This window comes from Cotesia glomerata, linkage group LG6, assembly GCF_020080835.1.
Source record: "Cotesia glomerata isolate CgM1 linkage group LG6, MPM_Cglom_v2.3, whole genome shotgun sequence".
NCBI lineage: Eukaryota > Metazoa > Arthropoda > Insecta > Hymenoptera > Braconidae > Cotesia > Cotesia glomerata.
Genome location: NC_058163.1, coordinates 24650271 through 24677052, shown reverse-complemented (window position 1 = coordinate 24677052; position 26782 = coordinate 24650271). Strand labels below are relative to the sequence as shown.

The window sequence follows — 26782 nt, the reverse complement described above, 5'->3', positions numbered from 1 at the left end:
ATTGGACCGATGTCTGATAATTTCAGATTCATAAAGTTATTCTTTAATTAGCAGTTAGTATTAAGTACCAAATGTATAAAGTGAAAAGTGCCCATTAATTAATTAGGATACATCAAGATTTTCCAATTGGATTACTTCAAGATTTTTCAATTAAATTACATGAAGCGCTGAAAAGTTTGTCACGCCGAATCTTCAAGGTGACTAAAATATATCTAATAAAAAAATTATTTTAAATGGTTATTTATATATTTTTGTTTTTTATGTTTTAGGATTGCAAGGAGATACTGAGTGGTGAGTCGACTTGGAACTTCATTTTTTTTAGATTGTTTATCAATTTTACAGAAATTCGAATTTTTCTTACTTTGAATATTGACGTTTTTAAAGATATAAGCTCATCCTGATGTTACACTTGTCAAGAGCTTTTATTTGAGTACCCACATGCACTTTTGATATATTTTTCATATATACATATATATAATATATGTATAAATATACAAAATATATGAAAAATGATGTGGATACTCAAATGAAAGGTCTTGATGAGTGTAACATCGGGATGAGTTTATATCTGTAAAAATGTCAATAGTTCACGAGATACAAGGTAATTTTTTAACTATTGACGTTTTTATAAATATAAGCTCATCCTGATGTTACACTCATCAAGACAAATCATTTGAGTATCCACACTGATAGAAGGATTTATTTATAATTAATAAGCTTTATTAACTGTTAATAAATGATTTTTTAACATCATAGGATTTAATAAATATTTATTACCAGTTAATAAATCATTTATTAAATACGATTTATTAAATGTTAATAAATATTTGTTAACAGTTAACAAATATTTATTAACAGTTAATAAGTAATTATTAAGTACAGTTTATTAACTGTTAATAAATATTTATTAATGGTTAATGAATATCTGTTAACTGTTAACAAATATTTATTTAAAATCAAAAGCAAAAATAGCATTTTTCCTTTGACACTTTTTATAACCCGATAGCTGGAATACATGATAATAATTAAATTCACTAAATAAATTAACGTTTTTAATATTTAAAAATATAAAAAATAATTATGAGCTGTGATAGAATTCGGTATGTTACAATAAACGTTATTATAATGTAATATAATTAATGCAAACAATTTGTAAAGATGATTTTTGTTTATAAGCAATCTTCATATCATATGACATTGTAAACGAAACAAATTCACTCAACAAAATATTTATTAACTGTTAATAAATATTTCTTACCTATTAATAAGTACTTATTAACTATTAATAAATGTACTTTTCTCCCAAATAAATATTTATTGAATGTTAAAAAATATTATAGCTATTAACAGCTGTTACCCGCCTGCTCCACTGAGCACTTAATAGATGTTTTTTTAGATCTAGATATGAAATTCAATTGGAGTATTGTTTTGACTTGCACAGATTTCAAATTCCATCGGATTGGCCTGTATCTTTTAACTATGTAATTATTCTAGCTATTATTAATTGTAATGTTTAATATGCAATCACTTTAACATTCCCGTGGCTTTCTTTAAAAAATGAATAGTAATTGACACGAAGAAAAAAATTTAAAATGAGCATTGAAAGTTTCAGTTAAAGTAATTGCAGGTTTCATAAGTGAAGTTGAAATCTGCCTAGCTTAAAGTGCGACGAATTTTCCGTTAATACAAATTTTTTCCGTGACATCTATTTTATATAGAAAACTAAAAAATCGAGCGCGCTTTTGCCAACATGTTTATTATCGACAATTGACTTTATCAGTATTTTTTATAAATTGTATTTCTTAATTATTGACATTTTTTAAGATATAAGCTTATCCTGCAGTTTAGCTCATCAGAACCGTTCATTTGAGTACGCACACGATTTTTTTCATATATTTTATATATATGATATATTCTCATATTTGTGAAATATATAAAATTCGTGTGGGTATTAAAATGAAAGGTCTCGATAAGTGTAACTTTAGGATGAGCTTATATTGTTAAAAATATCATCAATGGACAAAATACAACGTCATTTCTTAATTATTGACATTTATCAAGATATAAGATCATCGAGAGCTTTCATTTGGGTACCCACAAGAATTTTTTAATTATTTTGTATATTTCACAAATATGAGAAATATCATATGTATAAAATATATGGAAAAATTCGTGTGGGTATTCAAATGATGGGTCTCGATAAGTGTAACTCCAGAATGAGCTTATATCATTAAAAATATCATCAGTAGACAAAATACAACGTCATTTCTTAATTAATAACTTTTTTTAAAATACAAAGGGAGAAGCGCGCTCGATTTTCTAGTTTTCTATATAAAATAGAAGAGCCAGTAATATTTCAATGATTCGCGAATTTTTTTAACTATTCGGGAATTATTCGAAAATTTTCGAATTTTTCGAAATTTTTCGAATTATTCGTCGAATTTCGAATTATTCGATTCGATTCGATTCGAACGATATTCGCACACCCCTAATATATATATATATATATATATATATATATATATATATATATATATATATATATATATATATATATATATATATATATATATATATATATATATATATATATGAAAAATATATTAAAAATGCATGTGGGTACTCAAGTGAAAGCTCTTAATGAGTGTAACATCGGGATGAGCTTATGTTTTAAAAAATGTCAATAGTTCACAAGATACAAGATAATTTCTTAATTATTGATATTTTTAATGATATAAGCTCATCCCGACGTTACACTTGTCAAGAGCTTTCATTTGAGTACCCACATGCATTTTCATATATTTTTCATATATACATATATAAATATATAAAATATATGAATAATTGATGTGGGTACTCTAATGAAAGGTCTCGACGACTGTAACACCGGGATGAGCTTATATCCGTGAAAATCTCAATAGTTCATGAAATACAAGGTCATTTCTTAATTATGTAACTACAGATAGAGCATTTTCGAATGCAGTCCATTTTATCATATTAACACACTGGCATCAAAATTTTGCTTATTCTCTTAATAATTTAGAGTAAATATCATCGAACGTTGCTAATGTCTAGAATAGCATCACGAGAACCTAAATAAAAAAAAAAGTCGATAATCATTTATTACTTTAGAAAAAAAAAAACAAAAAATTGTCAACCTAGTAACAACGACCCAAGTTATTTCTAATAATATTTTTAGTTGAATAATACGTATACTAATTTCGAGTATAATATACTTTTTTATGGTTCAATGTCTGATTAGCGTCTGGTCATACAAAAAAATACATAATTAAAACCGGATAATTAAATGAGCATACCGACAATTTTAATACGAATTAATTCACGATAAATTATAAATTTGGTGATTTAATTTATATAACTGTAACATGTATAAAATAGATTATAAATTAAACTTCAGTTAAATTAAATATCAAGCCACGAGTTATATATTTCATCATAATAATGATTATTAAACATAAATATATATTTATAATTTAATTGAAAATGAAAAATTATCATTCTTTGTGCAATAATTAAATATATATTCATGTCAACTCAATTTCAAATTCAACAAAAATTATATTACATATTAAACGTCCACGTCGTTATCACCATCAGTTACCGCTTTATTAATTTAATGTATCAAAATTAAATATTTATACAGCTTTCATCTTAATTAAATTTAAACTTTCTTAATAAGAGGGTCATCATACAAAAAACGATTTTATTATTGAATTTTTCCATTATAAATTTTATATTATGAATAATATTAATTAGAAAAATTAAATAATTAATTATATTGAGCTACAATAATAATAATAGGGATAAGAATGAAAAAGTTTAGACAAAGTAGCGAAAACTGGATGGTGTTAAGACGGCTGACAGTTGTATAAGGATAAAGCTGCTAGCGTTGAGTGCTTTTATTTGTCGCCAGCTTGACTGTTATTCTTAAGATACAGATATACTCAGGGTGGATAGTTTTTTTATTCTTTTAATTCGAAAATAATTTTTTTTTTTCAGCCTTTCCATTATATTTAAAATCAATTTGTTATTTCAATTTAATAAGATTGTTGTGTACTTTATCTGGATTCAATTGAATTAAAAAATTTGTTTTATAAAAATAAAATAACATCTTAGTTATGTAATTAAATTTCAGAGTATTTAGGTAATATTTATGTTGTTTTTTTTTTTATCATGGCTCGATTTTTTATTCACGATTCAGATTCTAAATAATTTGTTTCGCGTTTTTTATGTCTAATAAACTAAAAAAATTTTAAGACTAGTAATTTTCTAATCAGGACGTAAAAATTTTGTTAAAATCATTTTAAGAAAACTAGCAACCTTGCAGTCACTATGTGACTGCGGTGACTTGTGAACTATAAATAAATAAAATTTTGCTCAATTAAATAATAACTTTTGTTAAATTGCACTGTACTTTCTTAACTATTGACATTTTTAAAGATATAAGCTCATCCCGATGTTACACTCGTCAAGAGCTGGCATTTAAGTACCCACATGCATTTTGATATATTTTTCATACATACATATAAATAATATATATAAATACACAAAATATATGAAAAATTGATATGGGTACTCAAATGAAAGGTCTCGATGAGTGTAACATCGGGATGAGCTTATATCTTTAAAAATGTCAATCGTACACAAAATGCAATATAATTTTTTAATTATTGATATTTTTAATGATATAAGCTCATTAAGAGCTCTCATTTAAGTACCCATAGCATTTTCATATGTTTTTCATATATACAAATATGTAATATATATAAATATATGAAAAATTGATGTGGGAACTCAAATGAAAGGTCTTGATGAGAGTAACATCGGGATGAGCTTATATCTTTAAAAATATCGTTAGTTGACAAGATACAAGGTAATTTCTTAACTATTGATATTTTTAGAGATATAAGCTCATCTTGATGTTACACTCATCAAGAGCTTTCATTTGAGTATCCACATGCATTTTTTATATATTTTTCATATATATATATATATATAATATACATAAATATTAGGGGTGTGCGAATATTGTTCGAATCGAATCTAATCGAATCGAATATTGATATTCGATTCGAATTTCGAATCGAATAATTCGAATTTTTGAATTGTTCGAAATTCGACGAATAATTCGAAAAATTTTGAATACGAAAATTTTCGAATAATTCCCGAATAATTCAAACAATTCGCGAATCATCGAAATATTACTGGATTTTCTATTGTTTCCAATTTGAATTATTCTATAGCTAATATTTATTGTAACGTTTAATGTGCAATCACTGTAACATTCCCGTGGCTTTCTTTAAAAAATGAATAGTAATTGACACGAAGAAAAAAATTTAAAATGAGCATTGAAAGTTTCAGTTAAAGTAATTGCAGGTCTCATAAGTGAAGTTGAAATCTGCCTAGCTTAAAGTGCGACGAATTTTTCGTTAATACAAATTTTTTCCGTGACTACTTTATATAGAAAACTAGAAAATCGACCGCGCTTTAGCCAACATGTGTATTATCGATAATTGAATTTATCAATATTTTTACAAATTGTATTTCTTAATTATTGACATTTTTTAAGATATAAGCTTATTCTGAAGTTAAGCTCATCGAAACCGTTCATTTGAGTATGCACACGATTTTTTTCATATATTTTAAATATATGATATTTCTCATATTTGTGAAATATATAAAATTTATATAAAATTCGTGTGAGTATTCAAACGAAAAGTCTCGATAAGTGTAACTCTAGGATGAGCTTATATCGTTAAAAATATCATCAATGGACAAAATACAACGTCTATTTTTTCTTGGTTCAAGTAAACCTTTATTTCTGTGTAGTAAATAAATAAATTTATAAATAGCAGCCTAATGCAGCCTAAATACTTATCATCATAAATTGACTATCTTTCACTAAAAAAACCGATTTTATCATATGACTATCCTGGACACAAAATTTTTCTTATTCTCTTAATAATGTAGATTTCTCTCAAATAAATTATTTTTTTTATCAGTGTGCGTTCAACTTACAGTTTATATCTCGATGTGGTGGTGGAAAAATTAATTCTTCTTGTTTAAATGTAAGATTCAGAGGAATCTAATCGCCTGGGGCTGTCCAGGGAGCTCTAATGCAATCTATCCTGAAGTTGAGCCCAAGAGATTCCCACGGGACGTTCTCTTAGTGATCCATGGCTTAACTTCACCGTTAGTTTTCCGACAAGAACATTTGCCAAAGTACCAAGTATACACTAGCACTAGTTTCCCGGCCCAACTGCTAAATACTATACCCAGTACTTCCTAGGAAGAAAGAGAGAGATAGGAACAGAAAGTATAACATTTGCATCACTGCTAATTTCGATCGCTTCGGGACTGAGTATATATTTGACACAGGACTCAAAGTTGGAAAGGTTTTTGCAGCCTTCACCAATACCATTAGTCATTTGTTTGATTTGTTGCTTCCTTGATGCAATGGATGATGAGAAATAGATTTTTCCGGTTAGCTCGAAAAGGAAATTTATTGCCAGCGCAGGATGTTGTCACTTTTAAACTCTTTTTATGTCTGTCGCAAGTCGCGGTCTAGTTTTATTGGTTGCTATTTTTTTTAGTGTCTCTTGAGAAATGGAGTAAAGCAAATTACCGTATTGCAAACAAATATTGGCAGGCTGAGACACCTGCTAGCTCGTAAAATTCTTGCAATAGAGAGAGTTTGCAGGCGATATCCGTTCGACACTGATAAAAGGATTTCTTAACATTTAAGAATATTTCTTTGTATTTAAGAAATATTTCTTAAATATTAAGAAATATATATATTTGTTAAATACTAAGAAATACTTCTTAAATATTAAGAAATATTTTTTAAATACTAAAAAATGATGTTTAAGAAATGATTTCTTAAATACAAAGAAATCTTCTTAAATACTAAGAAATCCTTCTATCAGTGGAGGAAACTACTTAGATGGATTTTTCATCTCGTTTTACTTGCTTTGCTGGATTTGTGAATACTTGGATAAAAAAATGTCAATCGCTTATAAATTTATCAGTTTAGTATGAGATTGGTTGTTAATTTTTTAACGAATTTATATTTTTAGATGGATAATTTTTTCTAAAGAAACTTTTTTGTAAAAAATTTAAATTGATTTTTTAAATAAAAATTTTTGAGATAAAAAAATTTATTTTCACAGAAAAAAAGATTTACTTGAGCCAAGAAAATATTTTTCTTCCTAATTATTTTGTTGAGCGAAAAAAAAATTTTTTTTTGACAAGAAATTTCACTTATTCCAACAAAATTAATTCTCTTGCTTTAAGAAATACGTATCTTGATCCAAGAAAAATTTATTTAAGTCAAGAAAATCTTGTTGTTTTGAAAAAATTCAACTTCTTGCTTCAAAAAATTTACTTCTTGCCCGTGTAAAAATGATATGATATCATTATGATGCTCATAATGAATATCATAATGAACTTCATATTTTGACACTAATATGAGATTCATATAAAAGCCATATCAATACATTTGAAACCTGTAATAAGTAAAATACTTATGGAAACGAATTTTTTTAAAATTAGATTATAAAATTTTTATTTTTCTTGTTGGAGAAAGAAAATTTCTAGTAATTTGATTATGTTTTCATAATGGGGATTCGTGACCGATCCATAGTGACAAATGCATAATTTCATACTGAAGTCATAATACTATCTGCGTAAACTCATGATGGAATCAGGCTGAAATTTTTCAAATTCATTATGATATTGTAATGATATTGTTGCCTTTTATTCATAATTCAAGAAAAAAATTTTTTATTACTGTTGAAAATTCGTAAGGATAGTATCTCCATGATGATATTAACATTATTTCATTATGAAATCACAATGATATTGAATTGAATTCAAAATTTAATCACGGTCATATCTGCATAAAATCATAATGATATTGTTAGCCTTTTTAAATCGTGATATAAAGTTATTGAATCATAACTATATATACAGGAAATAATGCAAAATAATTAAATCAAAGAAATTTTTAGGACGATTGGATTGTTTTCAAAATAAAAAATAATTATCTTGAGACGAAAAAATTTTTTCAGTTAAAAAGTTTTTTTTAAACCAAGATATTCAATGTTTTTCTAAATATTCTTCCAAGTTAAGAAAGTCAAGGAGGAAAGTTAAGTAGTTCAATTTTATAGTGCATGATAAAAATACTATTTTTTCTCAATTGTTACACTGAGAAAACAGTTCATTTAAATGAAATGAGGCTCGTTAACTATAAATAAATCTCTTATTTAAATATCACAAGAAATATTTATTTGATACTAAATTGATTTATTTGAGACAAAGTTACAGTATATTTGAATGAAATCCAGATTTGTTTATAGTTAACAAATATTTCTTAGGTGCTAACAATGATATATTTCAACCAAATCAGATTTGTTAACTATAAATAAATGGTATGTTTGAATATACTCAAAGCAATGATTTTTAGTTTTAGGTCAGGAAAGTAGTAAAAGTAGACATATCGAACGTTTGGGGTTAAATGGGCAATTCTTTTGGAATTATTAATTATACTGAAATTAACAATAATACTATAAAGTTAAGTGACGTTTTAAATTAAAAATTTTTTTTTTTATTTATTAAATTAGATCTAGAAAATATTTTTTTAAAATTGCACTTATAATTTTTCAAGTTTTTTACGAATGAAGTTTTTTAAAAAAATTTCTTTTGTAACAATTTTTTCAATAAAAAAAATTCTAAAAATTTTTAGATGACGGCTAACTTAATTTTCATAAATTAACAAACATCTGTCAATTTTTAGGACTTTTATAATAATAAAATTATCACGAAAAAATTTTAATTAAAAAGTTCCACGTCTAAAAATTAAAAAAAAAATTCAAGTGCATTAAAATATGTGTTTTATCGTTGATCTGTAATAAAAATTAAAAAAATTGACAGCTGTCTGCTAACTTCAGCATCATAATTATTAATGTCTATTATAGTTAACTATTTCAATACATATTTGTCTAAGGATATATATTTTTTTTTTATTTTATTTATTTATTTCTACAAAAATTAAACAAAATACATTTGTAAACTGAGTTAATTTTCATTATTTATTTTTTACAAATCACGTCGAGAAATAACAGTGGCGACCGTATAGCGACACCAAGCGTAATTTACTTAAAGTGAGATTTGTTAATAGTTAACAAATCTTTATTTAAATGAAATAAATGAGTCGATTCAGTTAAGGTATTACCCTCGTGACTTCCGTCGTCAAAAGTTTATGCCAGAGTGTACGGTACACATACCAGATAGCCATTATTGACAAGCCTAAAACTTTTTCCTGTTTATGTACTTATTTCAGCCAATCACGAAGGAGATACTGATCGTTTGAAAGTCTGGCAACACTGCGTGAGCGTTAAGATATTTTATAGTGGTTATACTGTAGTGTTTTGGACTGGCTGTAGACTTACCTCTGTTCAGATACATGCGTTTATTTATTTATTTACATACATTGAAAGATTAATATATATTATTATATTAAAATTGTTAACTTTTTGAATTTTAATAACTATAAAAAAAATGAAAATTAATTCAGCCGACATTTAAAATTTTTAGAATTTTTTATTGAAAAATGATTACAAAAAATAAAAGAAATTTCACTTGAAAAAACTTCAAAAACTGTAAATGCAATATAAAAAAATTTTTTTTTCTAATTTAATTATTAAAAAAGTCAAAAATTAAAAATGTTGGCTAACTTTAGTATCATAAAAATACTTATTTGCATAAAATAATCATAGTTTTTTTTTTTAGAAAAATAAAATTAATAACTATAATATTACACCTAACGTAAATTAAACTTTTCAAATTTGTCAGCGCATGCGCGTCTCATACTTCTTTCGCGGCTAACAAAACTTGCGCTGTTGCAACAGCTTTATTAACGTATCCCTCCTCAGTTAAAGTCTGGTAAATTTTTCATTACTTATTAATAAATATCTCTGAAAGTGTGTGGTCATTATCAATGAATTTTTTTTTTTTTAATTGTTTAGTTGTTAGTTAACGTTACTCTAGTTTTTTAAAAAGATCCTAAGAAAAGTTTCTAAGATATAAAAATGTTTGTAGGTAAATTTTTCGATATCCCGTATACCGTAATGTATAAGAGCGTTCAAAACTCAAACTTTAAAATTAAATATCTCGGAAACTAGATGGTAAAAAATTCTCAAATTGCGCCAATCGACGAAGAATTATATGAACATTAATCTACCAAAATTTAAAAAAAATCCTAAGAAAACGACTTTGGCGAGGGTACTACCTTAAATAAACCAAAACGAGGTAGTATTTGATTCAAAGTAATATATATTTGAATAAAAGGAATTTGTTAACATTAAATAGATATTTTTAATTTATTTCAAATAAATCTGCGCATTTGAGCCAAAAAAACTGTTTTCTCAGTGTATACATTTCCTCTGATTAACAGAAAAAATGAAAATTTTACTTATCTACTTAAAAAAGATTCGTTCTCACAGGTATTTTACTTATTACGGGTTTCTAAAGTATTGATATTGCTCTTATATGAATCTCATATTAGTGCCAAAATATGAGATTCATTATGATATTCATTATGAGCTTCATAATGATATCATATCATTTTTACACGGGTGATAGAAGTAAATTTTCTTGTCTTGAAAAAATTTCTCTCTTGCTCCAAAAAATTAAATATAAAGATAGAAGTAAATTTTCATTAATATGTTTATTGATTAACATGTCAAATGGCAAGATCAAATAATATTTCATTATTTTTTTTCATTCAATATGTATAATTGCACGCTAAAATAATATAAAAAAGTTTGGAAAATCCAAAAGTGCACGCCTCATAACGCTCATTCATTTTTTAAGAAAAAATAAATTGTGTAACTGATAAAAAAAAAGAAAATTATAATTAAGTAATTTCTTACAGAGCATTTTTTTTTTTTAAATATCAGCGCCCTTTTTTCTTGTTATATGCGCACGTAGTCTAAAAAAATCTAGCTTTATCAAGGGGCGCCATTGTTTTCACGTGACACATAAGCACTGTTCGTTTGTCTTTGTACGGTTATATCGTAATAAATTTTAATAAAAATTCAATTTAAAAAAAATACGTAAACTAGGCTACTGATATGAAATACGGACCCAGTTCATCGCATTCGTAAACTAATAAAAAAAGTCCGGTCTTGAAATATCAATTTGTTCGGGAGTAATCATTGGTACATCCAAAATAGGGTGACATCCGGACGTCCACGTAAAATTTTTTTCAAAACGTTTTTTTTTCAAAATAGCTACATGAAATGATTTTAGAAAGTAAAAGATGGTTTAATTTAAGTGTTTTCTCCGTGTACATCTACTTATATTATTGTATAAGTGTAATATGGTTGTGATAGAGACATTTAAAGATCACAAAATTGCTTGACCTTGACGAGTCGAGTATATAAAACACAACCTCACGCGCTTCGCGCTATAAGGCGTGCAATAGGTATCAAATATTCAAGAGAAAAATTTTCTCAAGGTGAGAAAATTTTTTTCTTATCTGAAGTAGGTGGCGCTGCTTCCCTAAAGTATCTAAAAATCTTTATCAAATATAAAAATTTATTGTATCAAGTATTTATGATAATTTAAATTACGAAAAAATGACTTCCACCAAGAATAGAATTTCAATAAAAATTTTTACTTTGGCCAACATAACTTCGGTCTTCTTTAAAGCAACCGAAAATTTTCTTGAGCCAAGAATTTTGTTCTTCAATCAATAAATTTTTATTTCTGTGAAAAAATGAAATTTAAAAAAATAAATTTTTTAAAAATTCCGATTGTGTATAACCACACTGAAAAAAAAATTCTTGACTGGAAAGTAAATTTTCTTGGCTCAAAAAAAGATTAAGGAAAATTTTTTCTTGTTCCAAAATAACTTTCGTTTTCTTTAAAATTTTCTTGCTGCAATAAATTTTTTTTTTGTGTGTACTTAAATTATTATTTGAAAAAAAAATTTCTTTTAATTGTTTTTTATATTCTTTATGATAAGTATTAAAATAAAAAAAATAAGATACCTAATTTATTATTTATAAAAGAGATTAAATATTTTCATTATTGAAAATTCAGTATTTTGAAATTTTAAAACAAATTTTAACGAAGAGGTTCAAGGTAAGTCAATTAATGAATTGCTTAATAAACTGTTTATTTAGTTATTTATAACCGTAATCTCTCATTGGTTTCGAAATAATCAATGATTTATTTCCAACCACTGAAAAGAATAAATTAAAAGTAAAACTGGTGACACACCAAGCGAATAATTACTTAAGATTGTTTTATTTTGAGTTTTGTAACTTTGTAAAAATCATTTACACAGCAGCGACCAGTGAGTTCAGTTCAGTGCAGTAAAATATTATTTAAATTAGCTTTTAAATTCTATAAAAATGACCTCGCTATTGCCTTTGATTCTTGTAACTTTTATTCTGCAAGTAAGTTCAGAAATTTTTATTTATATTAATACTTAAGCAAAAAATAATAGTGATAAATTATTAAAAGAAGATTTATTAGTTGGTTGATTATTAACCAATAAATGAATTTAAATGCAGGCATGCGTTGCTGCTCCAGAGGGTAATTCCATCAACAAAACTGATCGTGTGTCGGAGCTGAAAAACGATAAACTCATTATGGCAATTAACAAGTTCCTCAAAAGCTTGGACCTCGAGCAAATAATCCGAGAGTTCTTCAGCCTCACTCAAGGTCAAATGTTTATGAAATTAAATCAGATTAGAAACGGGTTGAACATGAATGGAGACGATATCAGTATGATTGTGAGCAAAATCGCAAATGCTTTTGAGACCTACACGATTAAAGACTTGGCAAATCTCAACGAAGCTAAAATCTTTTCGATAGTTGAAAATGTGGTCAGTCGAATCCGATCTTACCAGGGTATGATCTTCGCAAAAATTTTCGCTATAGCCGACGAGCTGGGAGTTGATAAATCTAAGGCCTCCGAATGTGTTTCCAATTTTGTTGATATTATCAATATTTTGTCGGAACCCAACAAAGTGGAGGAGGTTGTCAAAACATACAAGAATGAAATCATTGCGGAAATGAATAGATTTGTCGAAACTGTTCAAGTGTACAATCTAGAACCATTGCTTCAATCAATTATTAACGCAATGAAGGAAGCACCTTCCAAAGAACGATCTTAATATTTTTAAGAAAAAATTTTGATGAATCATTTTTATTAGATTATTTTTGTCAGATTTATTTTGGAATTTTCATGTTAATAAAATTACAAATATATTAAATTAAATGTTGTTGAGGTTACTCAAATAAATTTTTTACCGTGTCGTTGTTTTCGAAATTAAAAAAATACTTGTTGATTCAACACAGAAAAAAAATGTTCTTGAATCAAGTATATAATTTTGAAGAACTTAATATTCTTGATTTGAGTAGAAAAATTCTTGATTTAAGGAAATTTTACTTAATTCAAGAATTTTTCGTCTTGATTCAAGACAATTACCCTCTTCAAAATTATATTCTTGGTTCAAGAATTTTTCTCTTGAATCAAGTTAATTTTTTTTTTCAGTGAAGAATTTAAAACTTTTTTTCTTAGCAAAGAGAAATTCTACATCTTGGATCCAAAAGTCATTATCTTCTATCGATATAATCAAATTTTTCATCAAAAATCACAATTTTTTTTCACTAATTGTAAGAATTATTTCGTTTCCTTGTGAGAATTTTATATTTTTTATTCAAAAAAACATTTTTTAACTTTCCGCTAAGAAAATCGAAGATTTTCGAAAATCAGTGCAATTTTAACCGCCTAGGTATGGAAATAGCGGAAAGTTGCAGGGATGGCCTTCAGGCTCAATCGTTTTCCTAATTTTTTTTATAAACAATACCAAAATAGATAGATAGAAAGATATATTTATTTATGCTAAAGCGTTAATTGGCCAGATGGCAAAAAAAAAAGAAGGTTACATAATATAAATATTTTACATATTGGACACTTAATTTAACAATATTTTTGTAACTTAATGTATATTTTTGACAAAGTAAAAAAGAATAATATAATTTAACAATGCAGATTGAAGATAACTTAAAATTTAAGCAAAATTTTAGTTTGGTTATATAATTTTTGGTGATTTAACTGAATTTAACTAACAATTTTTAGAAATTAAGTTTGAAGAGATGATGAAAGATTTTATTTTTGAAAGTTTCAATACTAGAATTTCCAAAATAACTTGGAAAAATAATCGAAAATTTTTTGATAATTTTTGTTGGTATTCTTTAAATCAATCGGTAATATCTTGGATCAATTTTAATCATTCTTAAAAATTATAGAGTTAAATATAGGTGTGTTTTGTTTGAAAACAGTAAAGTACCCTTTGTGTAAGACTAAAATTCTTGAATGAATAATTTTTTGTTCTTATCTACACTGATAGAAAGATTTGTTTATATTTAATAAGCTTTATTATCTGTTAATAAATGATTTTTTAACATCATAGGATTTAATAAATATTTATTAACAATTAATAAATTATTTATTAAATACGATTTATTAAATGTTAATAAATATGTGTTAACAGTTAACAAATATTTATTAACAGTTAATAAGTAATTTATTAAGTACAATTTATTAATTGTTAATAAATATTTATTAATGGTCAATGAATATTTGTTAACTGTTAACAAATATTAATTTAAAATAAAAAGCAAAAATAGCAATTTTGAATATAGGTAAACCTAGCTACTTACGAGAACTATTTATTGAAGATATTGATACTAGACATTCTGTAAGACTTGCAGCAAAAAAGAATTATGTAAATTTCAAGTTACCTAAATTTACGACAGCTATTTATGAGTTATCATTTGTAGTTACTTGCATTCGTCTTTGGGAAGATTTACCAATCGATATGATAAATGCTCCCAGATTAGAAATTTTTAAAAATAAGCTTTATGATTACCTTTTTAATCTAGACTTCTAAATCCAAACTAAATTTTCAGTCAAATCTCTAAAATTATTAAAATCAGTAAAAGTTATTAAATCACTAAAATTATTAAAATTAAAATCTTTAAAATCATAATCATAAATATTGTAATCTATTAGTTCTAATTCTCACTTAAACAGTTTCTTCATAATTAGCATATAAGCGATATTACCTTTACTAATATTTTATTATTTATAATTATATATAAGTTCTAATTATTATGTTTAGATTAAAAATTTTAAAATGTATTGTATTCACAAAATGTATATTTTTCTTTTGCCATCTGGCCAGTGAAGGCTTTGGCATAAATCAATAAATTCAATTCAATTCAATTCAATTTTCTTTAGATAATTTTTATAACCCTATAGCTGAAATACATGATAATAATTAAATTCACTTAACAAATTAACGTTTTTAATATTTAAAAATATAAAAGATAATTATCAGCTGTGATATAATTTGATATTTTACAATAAACGTTATTATAATATAATATAATTAATGCAATTAATTTATAAAGATGATTTTTGTTTATAAGCAATCTTCATATTATATGACATTGCAAGCGAAACAAATTCAATCAACAAAATATTTATTAACTGTTAATTAATATTTGTTAACTATTAATAAATACTTCGCGTTACTAAAACCATAAGGGCGCATCTCAAAATATACGCCCTTATGGTTCTGCAGAATGGTTTTTGCTCCAATCAATGTAAAAATATTGAAAACATTAACATCTATGGAAAAAACGAAAAAAAAAATTTTTTTTGTGATACGCCCTTATGGTTTTAAGAAAACATTTTTCTAAAACCATGAGAGCGTGTCCTGTTTTTTCGGTTTATTATCAATTATGGGTCAGAGTAAGAAAAAAAATTGCAAAGGTAATAGAAATTATCACTCCACAACTTAATTTATATCAACAAATATCTATTTGAGTGAAAAAACGAATGAAAAATTAATAAAAAATAAATTCATAACAACTCGAGAACAATCGGTATGTCTTCAAGTTAATAAAATTAGCCTCAAAGTTTTTCAAAATTGATTTTTTTTTACTTCAGATCTATTTACAATTAACAAAAGAGTTTTGTAAGCCATTTAGAGCTGTAATTTACAAAAAGTCATTCAAAAAGAACTTTGTTCTTGAGAATTGTTATGATTTTTCAATACCATTATCTTGAAGCAAGTTTGATGATTTAAATCATTTTTGTATATCAGGAACTGTCCCACAAAATATCATCGGTATTATCAAAGTTTAATTTTCAGCCATGGTCATAGTTTATAAATTTTTTTGTCATTATCTAGTTAAAAAAAAAATTAAGAAATCTTTTTTTTTACTTTTATAATCTTAGACACAGATGATCCTGACGATGAAGATGGCATTGGAGTAATACTCTGATGAATTTATTTTTCCTTAATTTTTTATTAGTTTTCTCACTTAGATAAATATTTGTTGACATAAATCAAGTTGTGGAGTGATATTCTATTATCTTTGCAATTTTTTTTCTTACTCTGACCCATAATTGATAATAAACCGAAAAAACAGGATACGCCCTTATGGTTTTAGAAAAATGTTTTCTTAAAACCATAAGGGCGAATCACAAAAAATTTTTTTTTTTTCGTTTTTTCCATAGATGTTAATATTTTCAACATGTTTACATTGATTGGAGCAAAAAAAATTTTTTTATTCGCCCTTATGGTTCTAGTAACGCGACTTATTAACTATTAATAAATGTACTTTCCTCCCAAATAAATATTTATTGAATGTTAAAAAAAATATATAATAAATTAAATAATTGTCTTCAAATAAATTAAATTATTAATAGTTAATAAATCCTTCTATCAGTGTTAGAGTTTTATGATATTGATTCAATTGGTGAATTTATTGCATCAATTTGAATGAAATATTTCGAAGCAAGAGTCAAGTTTTCTTTGAACCAAAAAAATTTTTTTAGTGTAATGTAACAAGTAACTGAAAGTAATAAAAAGAGAGGTACAAAAGTCATGAAGGGATAAAGGAAGCGTAAAAGTTATAAATCGATTAGCTTTTGTCGTACGTGTCTTCTTGATTTTTCTCCCAACTAAAACTCAACACCGGCATTTAATTACTTTTCACAGCTATATACCATAGAGTGGTTATATATATATATATATATATATATATATAAATATATTGAAGGCGGCAGTGACCGGGTACCGCAATAAACTCGACTATCTCCATCACAATCGAGACTTGCGGTGTCGCTTATCTGCGGCAATTCATCTCCCCGAGTCAATGATGGAAATGAAATATTTTCGCGAGGGTAAAAAATAATAGAATAATAAAAAAAATAATAAATATTCGCACATATTGAGTCTCGCGAGGGTGGACGTCGTCAGGCTCGTGCTCGTGGATGAACCGTTTAACGATTGCTTTATGCACTGACTATGTACTCCGTATATGCATCCTCCTCTATTTGTTTTAATTCGTTCTCTGTGAGGTGGAGGTGGAGGTGTAGGTGTAGGCGGTACGGGCCCAGCCCGAGTGAACTCAATGAGTGAGTGAGTGAGTAAGTGAATGAGAAAATGATTGAATGAGTAAAGTGATAGAGAGACAGAGAAATCCCCGGATGGCTTTGGCCAAGCGACCAATTAAAACCCTTCACCGTATACCTGGAATTGATATTGGAAACAAAAACTCCAATTTCAGGCGCGTCACGTAACTGTACCAGCAGCCGCGTGTTAATTGACCACCAGCTATTACACGCCGGGACGCTATTGGTTGGCTAAAATTTTTCTAAATCATTTTTCCGATCCACTTTTTCATTTTTCATCGTAATTCTAAAATGCTTTTTTTATTTTTTTGGTTATAATTCTATTTTTATTTTTATTTTTTGTTTGGGGTATGAAAGTATTTAATTGATTTTTTTTTTATTTTTTCAAAATAAAAATTAATTAACCTTATGAAAAAAATTTTTATTAAAAGTGTATAAAATTTGGATAAAAAGTATTTTTAATATTTCATTTTTGACGGAATAAAAAGTTCAGTTGAGCCAAGGAAATATTTTTTTCCTAATTATTTTCTTGAGCGAAAAAAAAATTTTTTTTTGACACAAGAAATTTCACTTATTCCAACAAAATTCTCTTGCTTTAAGAAATACGTATTTTGATCCAAGAAAATTTATTTAAGTCAAGAAAATCTTCTTGTTTTGAGAAAATTCAGCCTCGAAGCTCCAAAAAATTTAGTTTTTGATAGAAGTAAATTTTCTTGTCTTGAGAAAATTTCTCTCTTGCTTCAAAAAATTAAATATAAAGATAGAAGTAAATTTTCATTAATATTTTTATTAATTAACATGTCAAATGGGAAGGTCAAATAATATTTCATAATTTTTTTTCATTCAATATGTATAATTGCTCGCTAAAATAATATAAAATGTGTATCAAATATTCAAGAGAAAAATTTTCTCAAGGTAAGAAAATTTTTTTCTCAGCTGAAATAGGAGGCGCTGTTTCCCTAAAGTATCTAAAAATCTTGATCAAATATAAAAATTTATTGTATCAAGTAAGGTAAAAGCCCCAATAGATGATCACGTACCAATATATGATCACTCCATGTATCTGTATATCTATATTCACAAATATAGGTATACAAATACATGGAGTGATCATATACTGGTACATGATCATCTATTGGGGCTTTTACCTTATTTATGATAATTTGAATTAAGAAAAAATTACTTACACCAAGAATAGAATTTCAACAAAAATTGTTACTTCGGCCAACACAACTTCGGTCTTCCTTCAGGCACCCGAAAATTTTCTTAAGCCAAGAATTTTGTTCTCCTGTCAAGAAATTTTTTTTTCTGTGTAAAATATACATATTTTGATTGAATAAAGAATAGATTTACTGTCAAAAAATTTGAGTTGATTCAAGAGAATTTTTTAATATAAATAGCTCATCGCTGCAATAAAACTCGGTATTATATATTTAAAATAATAATTAATATATAAACAAGTATTTAGAGCATGATAAGAGCGTCAACGGTGTACTTGAATGGTTTACCAACCGTTAAATTACAAACCGCAATTAGTTGATCGTTCTGGATAGTAATGAGACACTCGGAATGCATAGGAGTTGACAAACAAACTAGAAAAAATAAATAATAATAAAAGTGCTTTTTTCCATCCTAAAACTGATGTTACTTGCGCGAGTTAAATTACTAAAGCCGCAATAATAGCAATTGCTCTTTGCATATTCTAATTAGAATGTTGTGTTATTGCCCATAGAGTATAGCAGTATACCAGTGAGATATTTTCGTTAAGTATACACTCGCTATGTGACGCGACTCGTAATCTATGCAAAGCCCCCTTGGGCCGACAATATACATATACATATACACTCTATTTTACGCCTCGTCGATCTAATTAACGCGCGAAATTTGCTGACGATCATCTCCATCTATATAGATGTACACATATATCTAAGTATAGATAATACTATGGTATATGTTTGACGACATAATTTCATACATATATTAGTTAGATTGCTTGTTAACGGTCTTTCGACTTAACTTATGTAACAGTACTTTTTTTGGCGTTTTTCCATTTTCTTAAGTTATACTAAAGAAAGTTGTTTACACCTGTAATGAAAAATAATTATTTTTAATTCAAAGAGAATTTTTTTTGATCCAAAAATACACAGAAAGAAAAATTTATTGACTGGAGAACAAAATTCTTGGCTCCAGAAAATTTTCGGGTGCCTGAAGGAAGACCAAAGTTGCTTTGGTCGAAGTAAAAATTTTTCTTGAAATTCTATTCTGGGTGGAAGTCATTTTTTCTTAATTCAAATTATCATAAATATTTGATGCAATAAATTTTTATATTTGATCAAGATTTTTAGATACTTTAGGGAAGCAGAGCAACCTATTTCAGCTAAGAAAAAAATTTTCTCACTTTGAGAAAATTTTTCTCTTGAATATCTGATACCCATTTTATATTATTTTAGCGTGCAATTATACATATTGAATGAAAAAAAAAAGAAATATTATTTGATCTTCCCATTTGACATGTTAATCAATAAAAATATTAATGAAAATTTACTTCTATCTTTATATTTAATTTTTTGGAGCAAGAGAGAAATTTTCTCAAGACAAGAAAATTTACTTCTATCAAGAACTAAATTTTTTGGAGCAAGAGGCTGAATTTTCTCAAAACAACAAGATTTTCCTGACTTAAATAAATTGTCTTGGATCAAGATACGTATTTCTTAAAGCAAAAGAATTAATTTAGTTGTAATAAGTGAAATTTCTTGTCAAAAAAAAAATTTTTTTTTCGCTCAAGAAAATAATTAGGAAGAAAAATATTTTCTTGGCTCAAGTGAACTTTTTTTTCTGTGCACTTAAAGAGACTTTCAAAATTTCTAGTCTAGGAACTTGAAAACAAAAATTCTTGAAACAATAAAATGAATTTTTTCCTTCGAGTTTTCTTGAATATTTTTCTTGAATCAGTTTAGTTTTTTTTTTACATAATTTCTACTGAATTTTTCTTTAATTATATATTTTAATAAGAAAAACTTTATTTATTTCTTAATTAAATTATTTTTTTTATTTTTTATTGGTAAAATAAATAATTAAAAAAAATAAAAATTAAAGATGTTCAATAAAAAATTTACGAATAATTTTTTATTAATATTTTATCAATCTTCAATTATTTTTCTGCCTCGGTTGTTACTGTTGATTATTCGCATAACTTAGTTAGTGTTTGATAGTCCAGCTGCGAAATTAATAACCGCGATTTACTTAGTTAACATAAATTTATCTCCGTGTGGTTCAATTGACCTGAGATGATAATAATAATTATAACAACGGTAATATATACGTAGTGAATAATTGGATATTATGCAAACACGATTGAGTTGCCTGTGGGCTCGACAGATGCAGTCGACATGTGGCGTCGTCGCGGACCTCGTTTTTACCCGGATCGAAACCGCCGCGGCTCAAAGTAGTTTGAAAAAACTAAAATAATCAAGGAAGGATAAATATAGAAGTGCAGGACAAATAAAATAAAATAAAAAGGTTTAATAGAAAACTCGTACCGAGTCCAATGCCGTTGAGACAGCCGGATGTTTGATTTCAATTAATATTATACAAATGAGTGTTAGCCGAGGGACTTTATCGCTGTTTGTACTGCGCCAATTATACTTTTTTTTTTATCCGTCTTTCAGTTTCGGCTTTGGGTTACTGCTTTCTTTTTTTTTTTTTTTTTTTTTTAAGCTCTATCATTGTACAAAGAGACGGCAATTAGTCGGGTATCTATTTATTATTCGCTTCATCTTAGTTAGTCTTTGATCATAAAATCGTAATGACTCTTTTCAAGTGCGAGTTACTCTGTATTGGAGATTCTTTTATTTTTAGTTAATTTATTTCATTTTTAATTACCAAGTGGACGGTATAATATTCATTATTTGTATTGTCAAAATTGTAAATAATTTTTTTTTCCACAAAAAAAAATTTTCTTTCGCATATATTTATTTATTAATCAATTAATCATAAAATATAAATATATATATATATATATATATATATATATATATATATATATATATATATATATATATATATATATATATATATAGTTGTCATTGAATAATATAACTTTAACCTGTATTATCAAAATAATTTCTCTTATTAATGCTATTTATATATAAAATTAATTAATTTAGTGATTCTATTTTAGAGCTTTAAAATTAAAAATTTTTGAATCCCATGGATATGAAATTGAGAGCAAATCGATACAATAATCTGTACCGAATGAATAAATAAATGTAATTAGCCTTGTTAGAGCAAGCGGATTTATTAGTTGCTCGTTTGACAACAGCGATTTATGTGTCTATTATATTTCCAATTACGATAATTCATGTCGGTGTACGTTAATAATTGTGTTTGATGTTCGATAGTAAATGTTGTTTTTATAATCATAATTAATTTCAATAATTAATAGATTTTCCATCTATCTTCTCTTAAAATATCGAATTTTATGAAGAAAAAACATTTTTGAATCAAGAAATATTTATTTAAACCATGAGCCTTTTTAGTTGATTCAAGATCATTAATCAATCATCAATATTGACTCTCCACAAATTTTTTCAACGAATTTTTATTGGATTAAGATACGCGGTAACGTCGGTCCAATATTTTACCGACCTGTTCTATCTTGTCAAAAAAATTTTGAATACTTTTAAAAATGTGTCGAAACTTAAGGCAAGAAATTCTTGAATCAAGATAATAAGTTGTCTTCAGAATAATTTTGTTTTTGAATAAAGGACATTTTTTTAAAAAAGTTGGAAAATCCAAAAGTGCAAGCCTCATAATTTCATTTTCCATAATAAAATTGATTAAAATAAAATACAAATACTTTTAAATCTTTCGCGCCATTGTCCATCCAGAAAAGAAAGGTACTGCGCTTGTATTGTAAACGAACCTTATTTACATAGATATAGATATACCAACGGTTAGTGGATTTTTAGTTTATTGCTAATTATAAATAAACTACATTGAATAAGACCATGAATCTTCAAAATGACTTAGTTTTAAATCATACTGAAGCGTATAAAAAATAAATGGACTTGATCAGTTAAGTTTTTCGGCAGTTATCGTGACCACGCTAGTTTTCATATATACATTCGACAGTCGGACAAACACGGAATAATTTTTTTAAACATTTTTTTTATTTATTTAAAAAGCAAAATGTCTTTTAAAAATGTCATAAGTGTTGAAACTAGTGTTTTTCCATTACATTTATATGTAAATATTGTTCTACAAGTGCGATAGAAAATAAATAGAGAATTTTAGTTCAAGAAATCGCTTGATTTTTGTAAGGCGAGTGTAGAGCACAACATCCGCTTCGCTTATGAGGCGTGCAATAAAATATTTTTCTTTTCAGTGTAGTAGTTTAGTATCAAGTTTATAAATAAATATTTTTGTAACAACTAAATTAAGCTTCAAAATTCATAGTTGATTCGTTTCCTTTTCAATTTAACTAATAACAATCTTCCCGGAAAAAAATTGCTAGTGCATTTCACCGGGCCCGTTGGATTCTCCTTGGCGTGCAATAAACTCATTAAAATAGTTAAATTTCTTCCTCTCAATACAGAAATATAAAATTTTAATTTCATTACTCCTCTCCACTTGCCACGAATTCCTCAGTAATATATCAGCGTAATTACCTTAATTATTCCACCTAATTAAATATCGAATTTTACAATTACATTAATATCAAATTAAACTAATATAATTACACTCCAAAGCTTTTGCCGAAATTAATTTTTTACTTCATTCAACCAGATTACAGTACATTACACAAAAAAAAAAAAAAAAGAACAAATTAACTCGTAATTATGTAATTAATAATATAATAATAGACCAGCTATGATTTGTCTGTATCATCGACAATCGATTAGTGAGTACAGAGTACAGTATGAAGGTAGAGCAATCGAGACAGGGCATTCACACGATAGGAGCATCAGATCCATTAATCGGAGTAGTTATCGATCCTGGAATCATTCTCAAGGCTACAGAGCCAGGGCTTTAGACACCCAACAACCGGTCTAGGCTCATATCATCGCACTTGGACACCCTCTAACGAGTTGCAGACAGACAATCCCTCTCTCTCTCTCTTTCTCTGTGTCTCTCTTCGCCTACCAACTAGCGGCTGTCTTACTACCTACTAAACTCGGCTCGTAGCCTCTAATTAGTTCGCAACGAGGACATACTGCGGCTGAGTGGGACATGGAGGACAAGCGCCTTGATATCGAGTTGTCGAAGTTACCCCCATCACTCCCCTCCCGAAATTTACCTATTAACGGCCACGCGCCACTCACCTGCTTCTGTCTCCCTCCCACTTGCAACCTTCGCTGCTGAGAGTACTCGAGTAATGCATGCTAATGTTGATTAATTACCATACGCGTTACACGTAATCCTCTATAAGACTTTACTGTAATTAAACCTGCTCATTTTCATCTCTCGAGCCCTTCATATTTTCATTTTTATATTTCTCAATTATTGAGAAATATTTATTTTATAATTTTGATTAAGAAATCATTTATTAAATACTAGCTGTAACTCGCCCGCTCCACTGGGCGCTTTATAGAATTGCATTTTAAAATCTAGACGTGAAATTTAATTAGAGTATTGTTTTGACTTGCACAGATTCCCAATTCTATCGAATTGGCATGCACCTTTTATCCATGTAATTATTCTAGCTAATATTCATTGTAACTTTCAATGTGCAATTATTATGACATTCCCGTGTCTTTCTTACGAAAATGAATAATAATTGATATGAAAAAAAAATTTGTAATGAGCATTGAAAGTTTCAGTTAAAGAAATTGCAGGTCTCATAAGTGAAGAAATCTGCCTAGTATATAAACATGACCAATAGAATTAAAAAATTTATTTTAAACAAATGACAATCAAATAGAATAAATTTAGTCGCAGTAAAAATTCATTATTTCTAAGTCAAAAAAATATAGGTTCCGGATAAGTAATCACCACCATATCATATACTAAAACCTTCTCCGAAACACGCTGCATCTCATGGTTTAAGTATTATTCCGATCGGCTCAGTAGTTTTCGCAGTATAACCGGACAAAAATACCTACTCGCCATTTATTAGTATAGACTAGCTGTTACTCGCCAGCTTCGCTGGGCGCTTCAAAGAATTGCATTTTTAGATCTAGACTTGAAATTTAATTAGAGTATTGTTTTGACTTGCATAGATTCCCAATTCTATCGAATTGGCATGCACCTTTTATCCATGTAATTATTCTAGCTAATATTCATTGTAACTTTCAATGTGCAATTATTATGACATTCCCGTGTCTTTCTTACAAAAATGAATAATAACTGATATGAAAAAAAAATTTGTAATGAGCATTGAAAGTTTCAGTTAAAGAAATTGCAGGTCTCATAAGTGAAGAAATCTGCCTAGTATATAAACATGACCAATAGAATTAAAAAATTTATTTTAAACAAATGACAATCAAATAGAATAAATTTAGTTGCAGTAAAAATTCATTATTTCTAAGTCAAAAAAATATAGGTTCTGGATAAGTAATCACCACCATATCATTTACTAAAACCTTCTCTGAAACACGCTGCATCTTATGTTACAAGTATAATTATTCCGATCGGTTCAGTAGTTTTCGCAGTATAACCGGACAAAAAAACTGGCTCTCTATTTATTAGTATAGATTAAAAAAATTTTTTTAAATACTAACAAATCATTCTATTAGTGTATATAAATGGTACTTTTGTTCATTTGAATTGACAATTTTGACCCGCATCTGGTGGTCAAATCCAAGGATATGAGGGCCATTAGTAAATTAAATCCTTGGTATTTACTCATACGGGCATACGTTTCTATTTATCTCAATTATCTAGCATATTATGGGTAATAACACCTCTATAAGAGAGATCAATTACACCCGTATCCATGACAAGTGTGCTTGTGATTTTTTTTTGTTCAAGAAATCCAATTTAGATTTTATAGTTTACTCTAGGTCGCGTTACTTTTTAATATTTGAGTCGGTACTTTATTTTAAAAAACTTTACTTTAATTAGTGTTTTTTGCATTGTGAAATATTATAATGATAAATTTTTTAATTCTTTTCAGAATCAACAAAAAATTAATTTATAAAAGCAAATATTTTACAAAAAATTTCGGATTAATCAATTGATTCTCAGATTTCTAATTTTTCTCCATTAAATAAACAAGTTTTAAGATGAAAAAATCTTGAAGTTCTCTTTAAAACCATTTTATTTTTGAATCAGAAATATTTCTCTTGAACCTACTAGTTTTTCACTAATTTTAATTTTTTTTTGTAGTAAAAAAATGTTATTCATCATTAAAATTAATTTCTTAATGCAAACTATCACCTTTAAAAAATTTGAATTCGACGATTTAATATATTATTTCAATTTAATTAAAAATTAAAAATTTTGCAACCTCGATTACAAACAGTGACACAAAATCTTACACAATTGTAACTTAAAAATTCATGAATTTAACACAAAAATTTTAATATTTTTCTTAATTTTCAAAAGTCAGCTGAGCTCCAATCGGTCGCAGAAATTTGGATTTTTATGCACTCATAAAAACGATTTTGTTGAAATAACAAAAGACGGGATAATTGAAAAATATGTTCTGGTAACAAATAAGTGTAGTTATAGTAACAAATCCATTAGCATTAACAAAATGTTTTAAGTTTTACTAACAAACCGGTCTGTTAAATCACCAAATCAATTTGTTGTCCTAACGAAATCATTTTATTGCAGTAACAAAACTAATTCGTTGCTAAAATATTTTCCAAATCAGATATCGTTGATTATAGCATACTTTTAAATTATGGATTCTTATAAAATTTACTGTAACAAATTGATTTGCTGTTTTAATAGAATAATTTTGCTGTTTCAACAAAAAAATTTGTTATATCAACTAAATTATTTTGTCGAATCTACTTAAAGATTTTACTATAGTAACCAAATTGTAAAGTTGTTATAACATATCAATAACTTGCTATAACCTAAATTTTGTTATTTTAACATATAGTTTGTTATCCCCATATTAACAAATGCAATTGTTGCTAGATCATATCTTAGGTTATTTTAACAAAATTTTTTTCTGCGTGTGATATCAAATAAAAAAATATTTATTCTGAAGTTTAAAGTTACGAAATTCGGTCAGTCGCTTAAAATGAGAATAAGGCATTCAAACATGCAAAATAATATAGAAAGATTTAGTTTTTTGTCATA

The 26782-nt window shown here is 26.8% G+C and overlaps 2 protein-coding genes across 3 annotated transcripts in view; both read left to right on the top strand.

Moving 5' to 3' along the window:
- Positions 1 to 83: 83 nt before the first annotated feature.
- LOC123268222 (LIM domain only protein 3-like) overlaps positions 84 to 26782 on the top strand; it is a 156573-nt gene continuing 129874 nt past the window's right edge. Inside the window, exons 1-2 of the mRNA XM_044733152.1 lie at positions 84 to 197; positions 270 to 291. The gene's annotated coding sequence lies outside the window, so the exon portion shown is untranslated. The remainder of the gene's footprint in view (positions 198 to 269; positions 292 to 26782) is intronic.
- LOC123268224 lies at positions 12345 to 13307 on the top strand. 2 transcript variants are annotated; one of them, XM_044733154.1, is made up of 2 exons: positions 12345 to 12485; positions 12600 to 13307. In XM_044733154.1, exons 1-2 carry the CDS (start codon positions 12441 to 12443, stop codon positions 13206 to 13208), a joined length of 654 nt encoding a protein of 217 aa, XP_044589089.1. In that variant the 5' UTR covers positions 12345 to 12440; the 3' UTR covers positions 13209 to 13307. The 2 variants fall into 2 exon arrangements, with proteins under 2 accessions (XP_044589089.1, XP_044589090.1); XM_044733155.1 differs by having other exon boundaries at positions 12348 to 12485; positions 12603 to 13307.

What these genes read in the sequence shown, in the direction of transcription:
- LOC123268224 (XM_044733154.1), top strand. Translation starts at nt 12,441, where the DNA reads ATGACCTCGCTATTGCCTTTGATTCTTGTAACTTTTATTCTGCAA. An exon ending in TTGTAACTTTTATTCTGCAA is followed by an intron (nt 12,486 to 12,599) that starts GTAAGTTCAGAA and finishes TGAATTTAAATG; the next exon opens with CAGGCATGCGTTGCTGCTCC.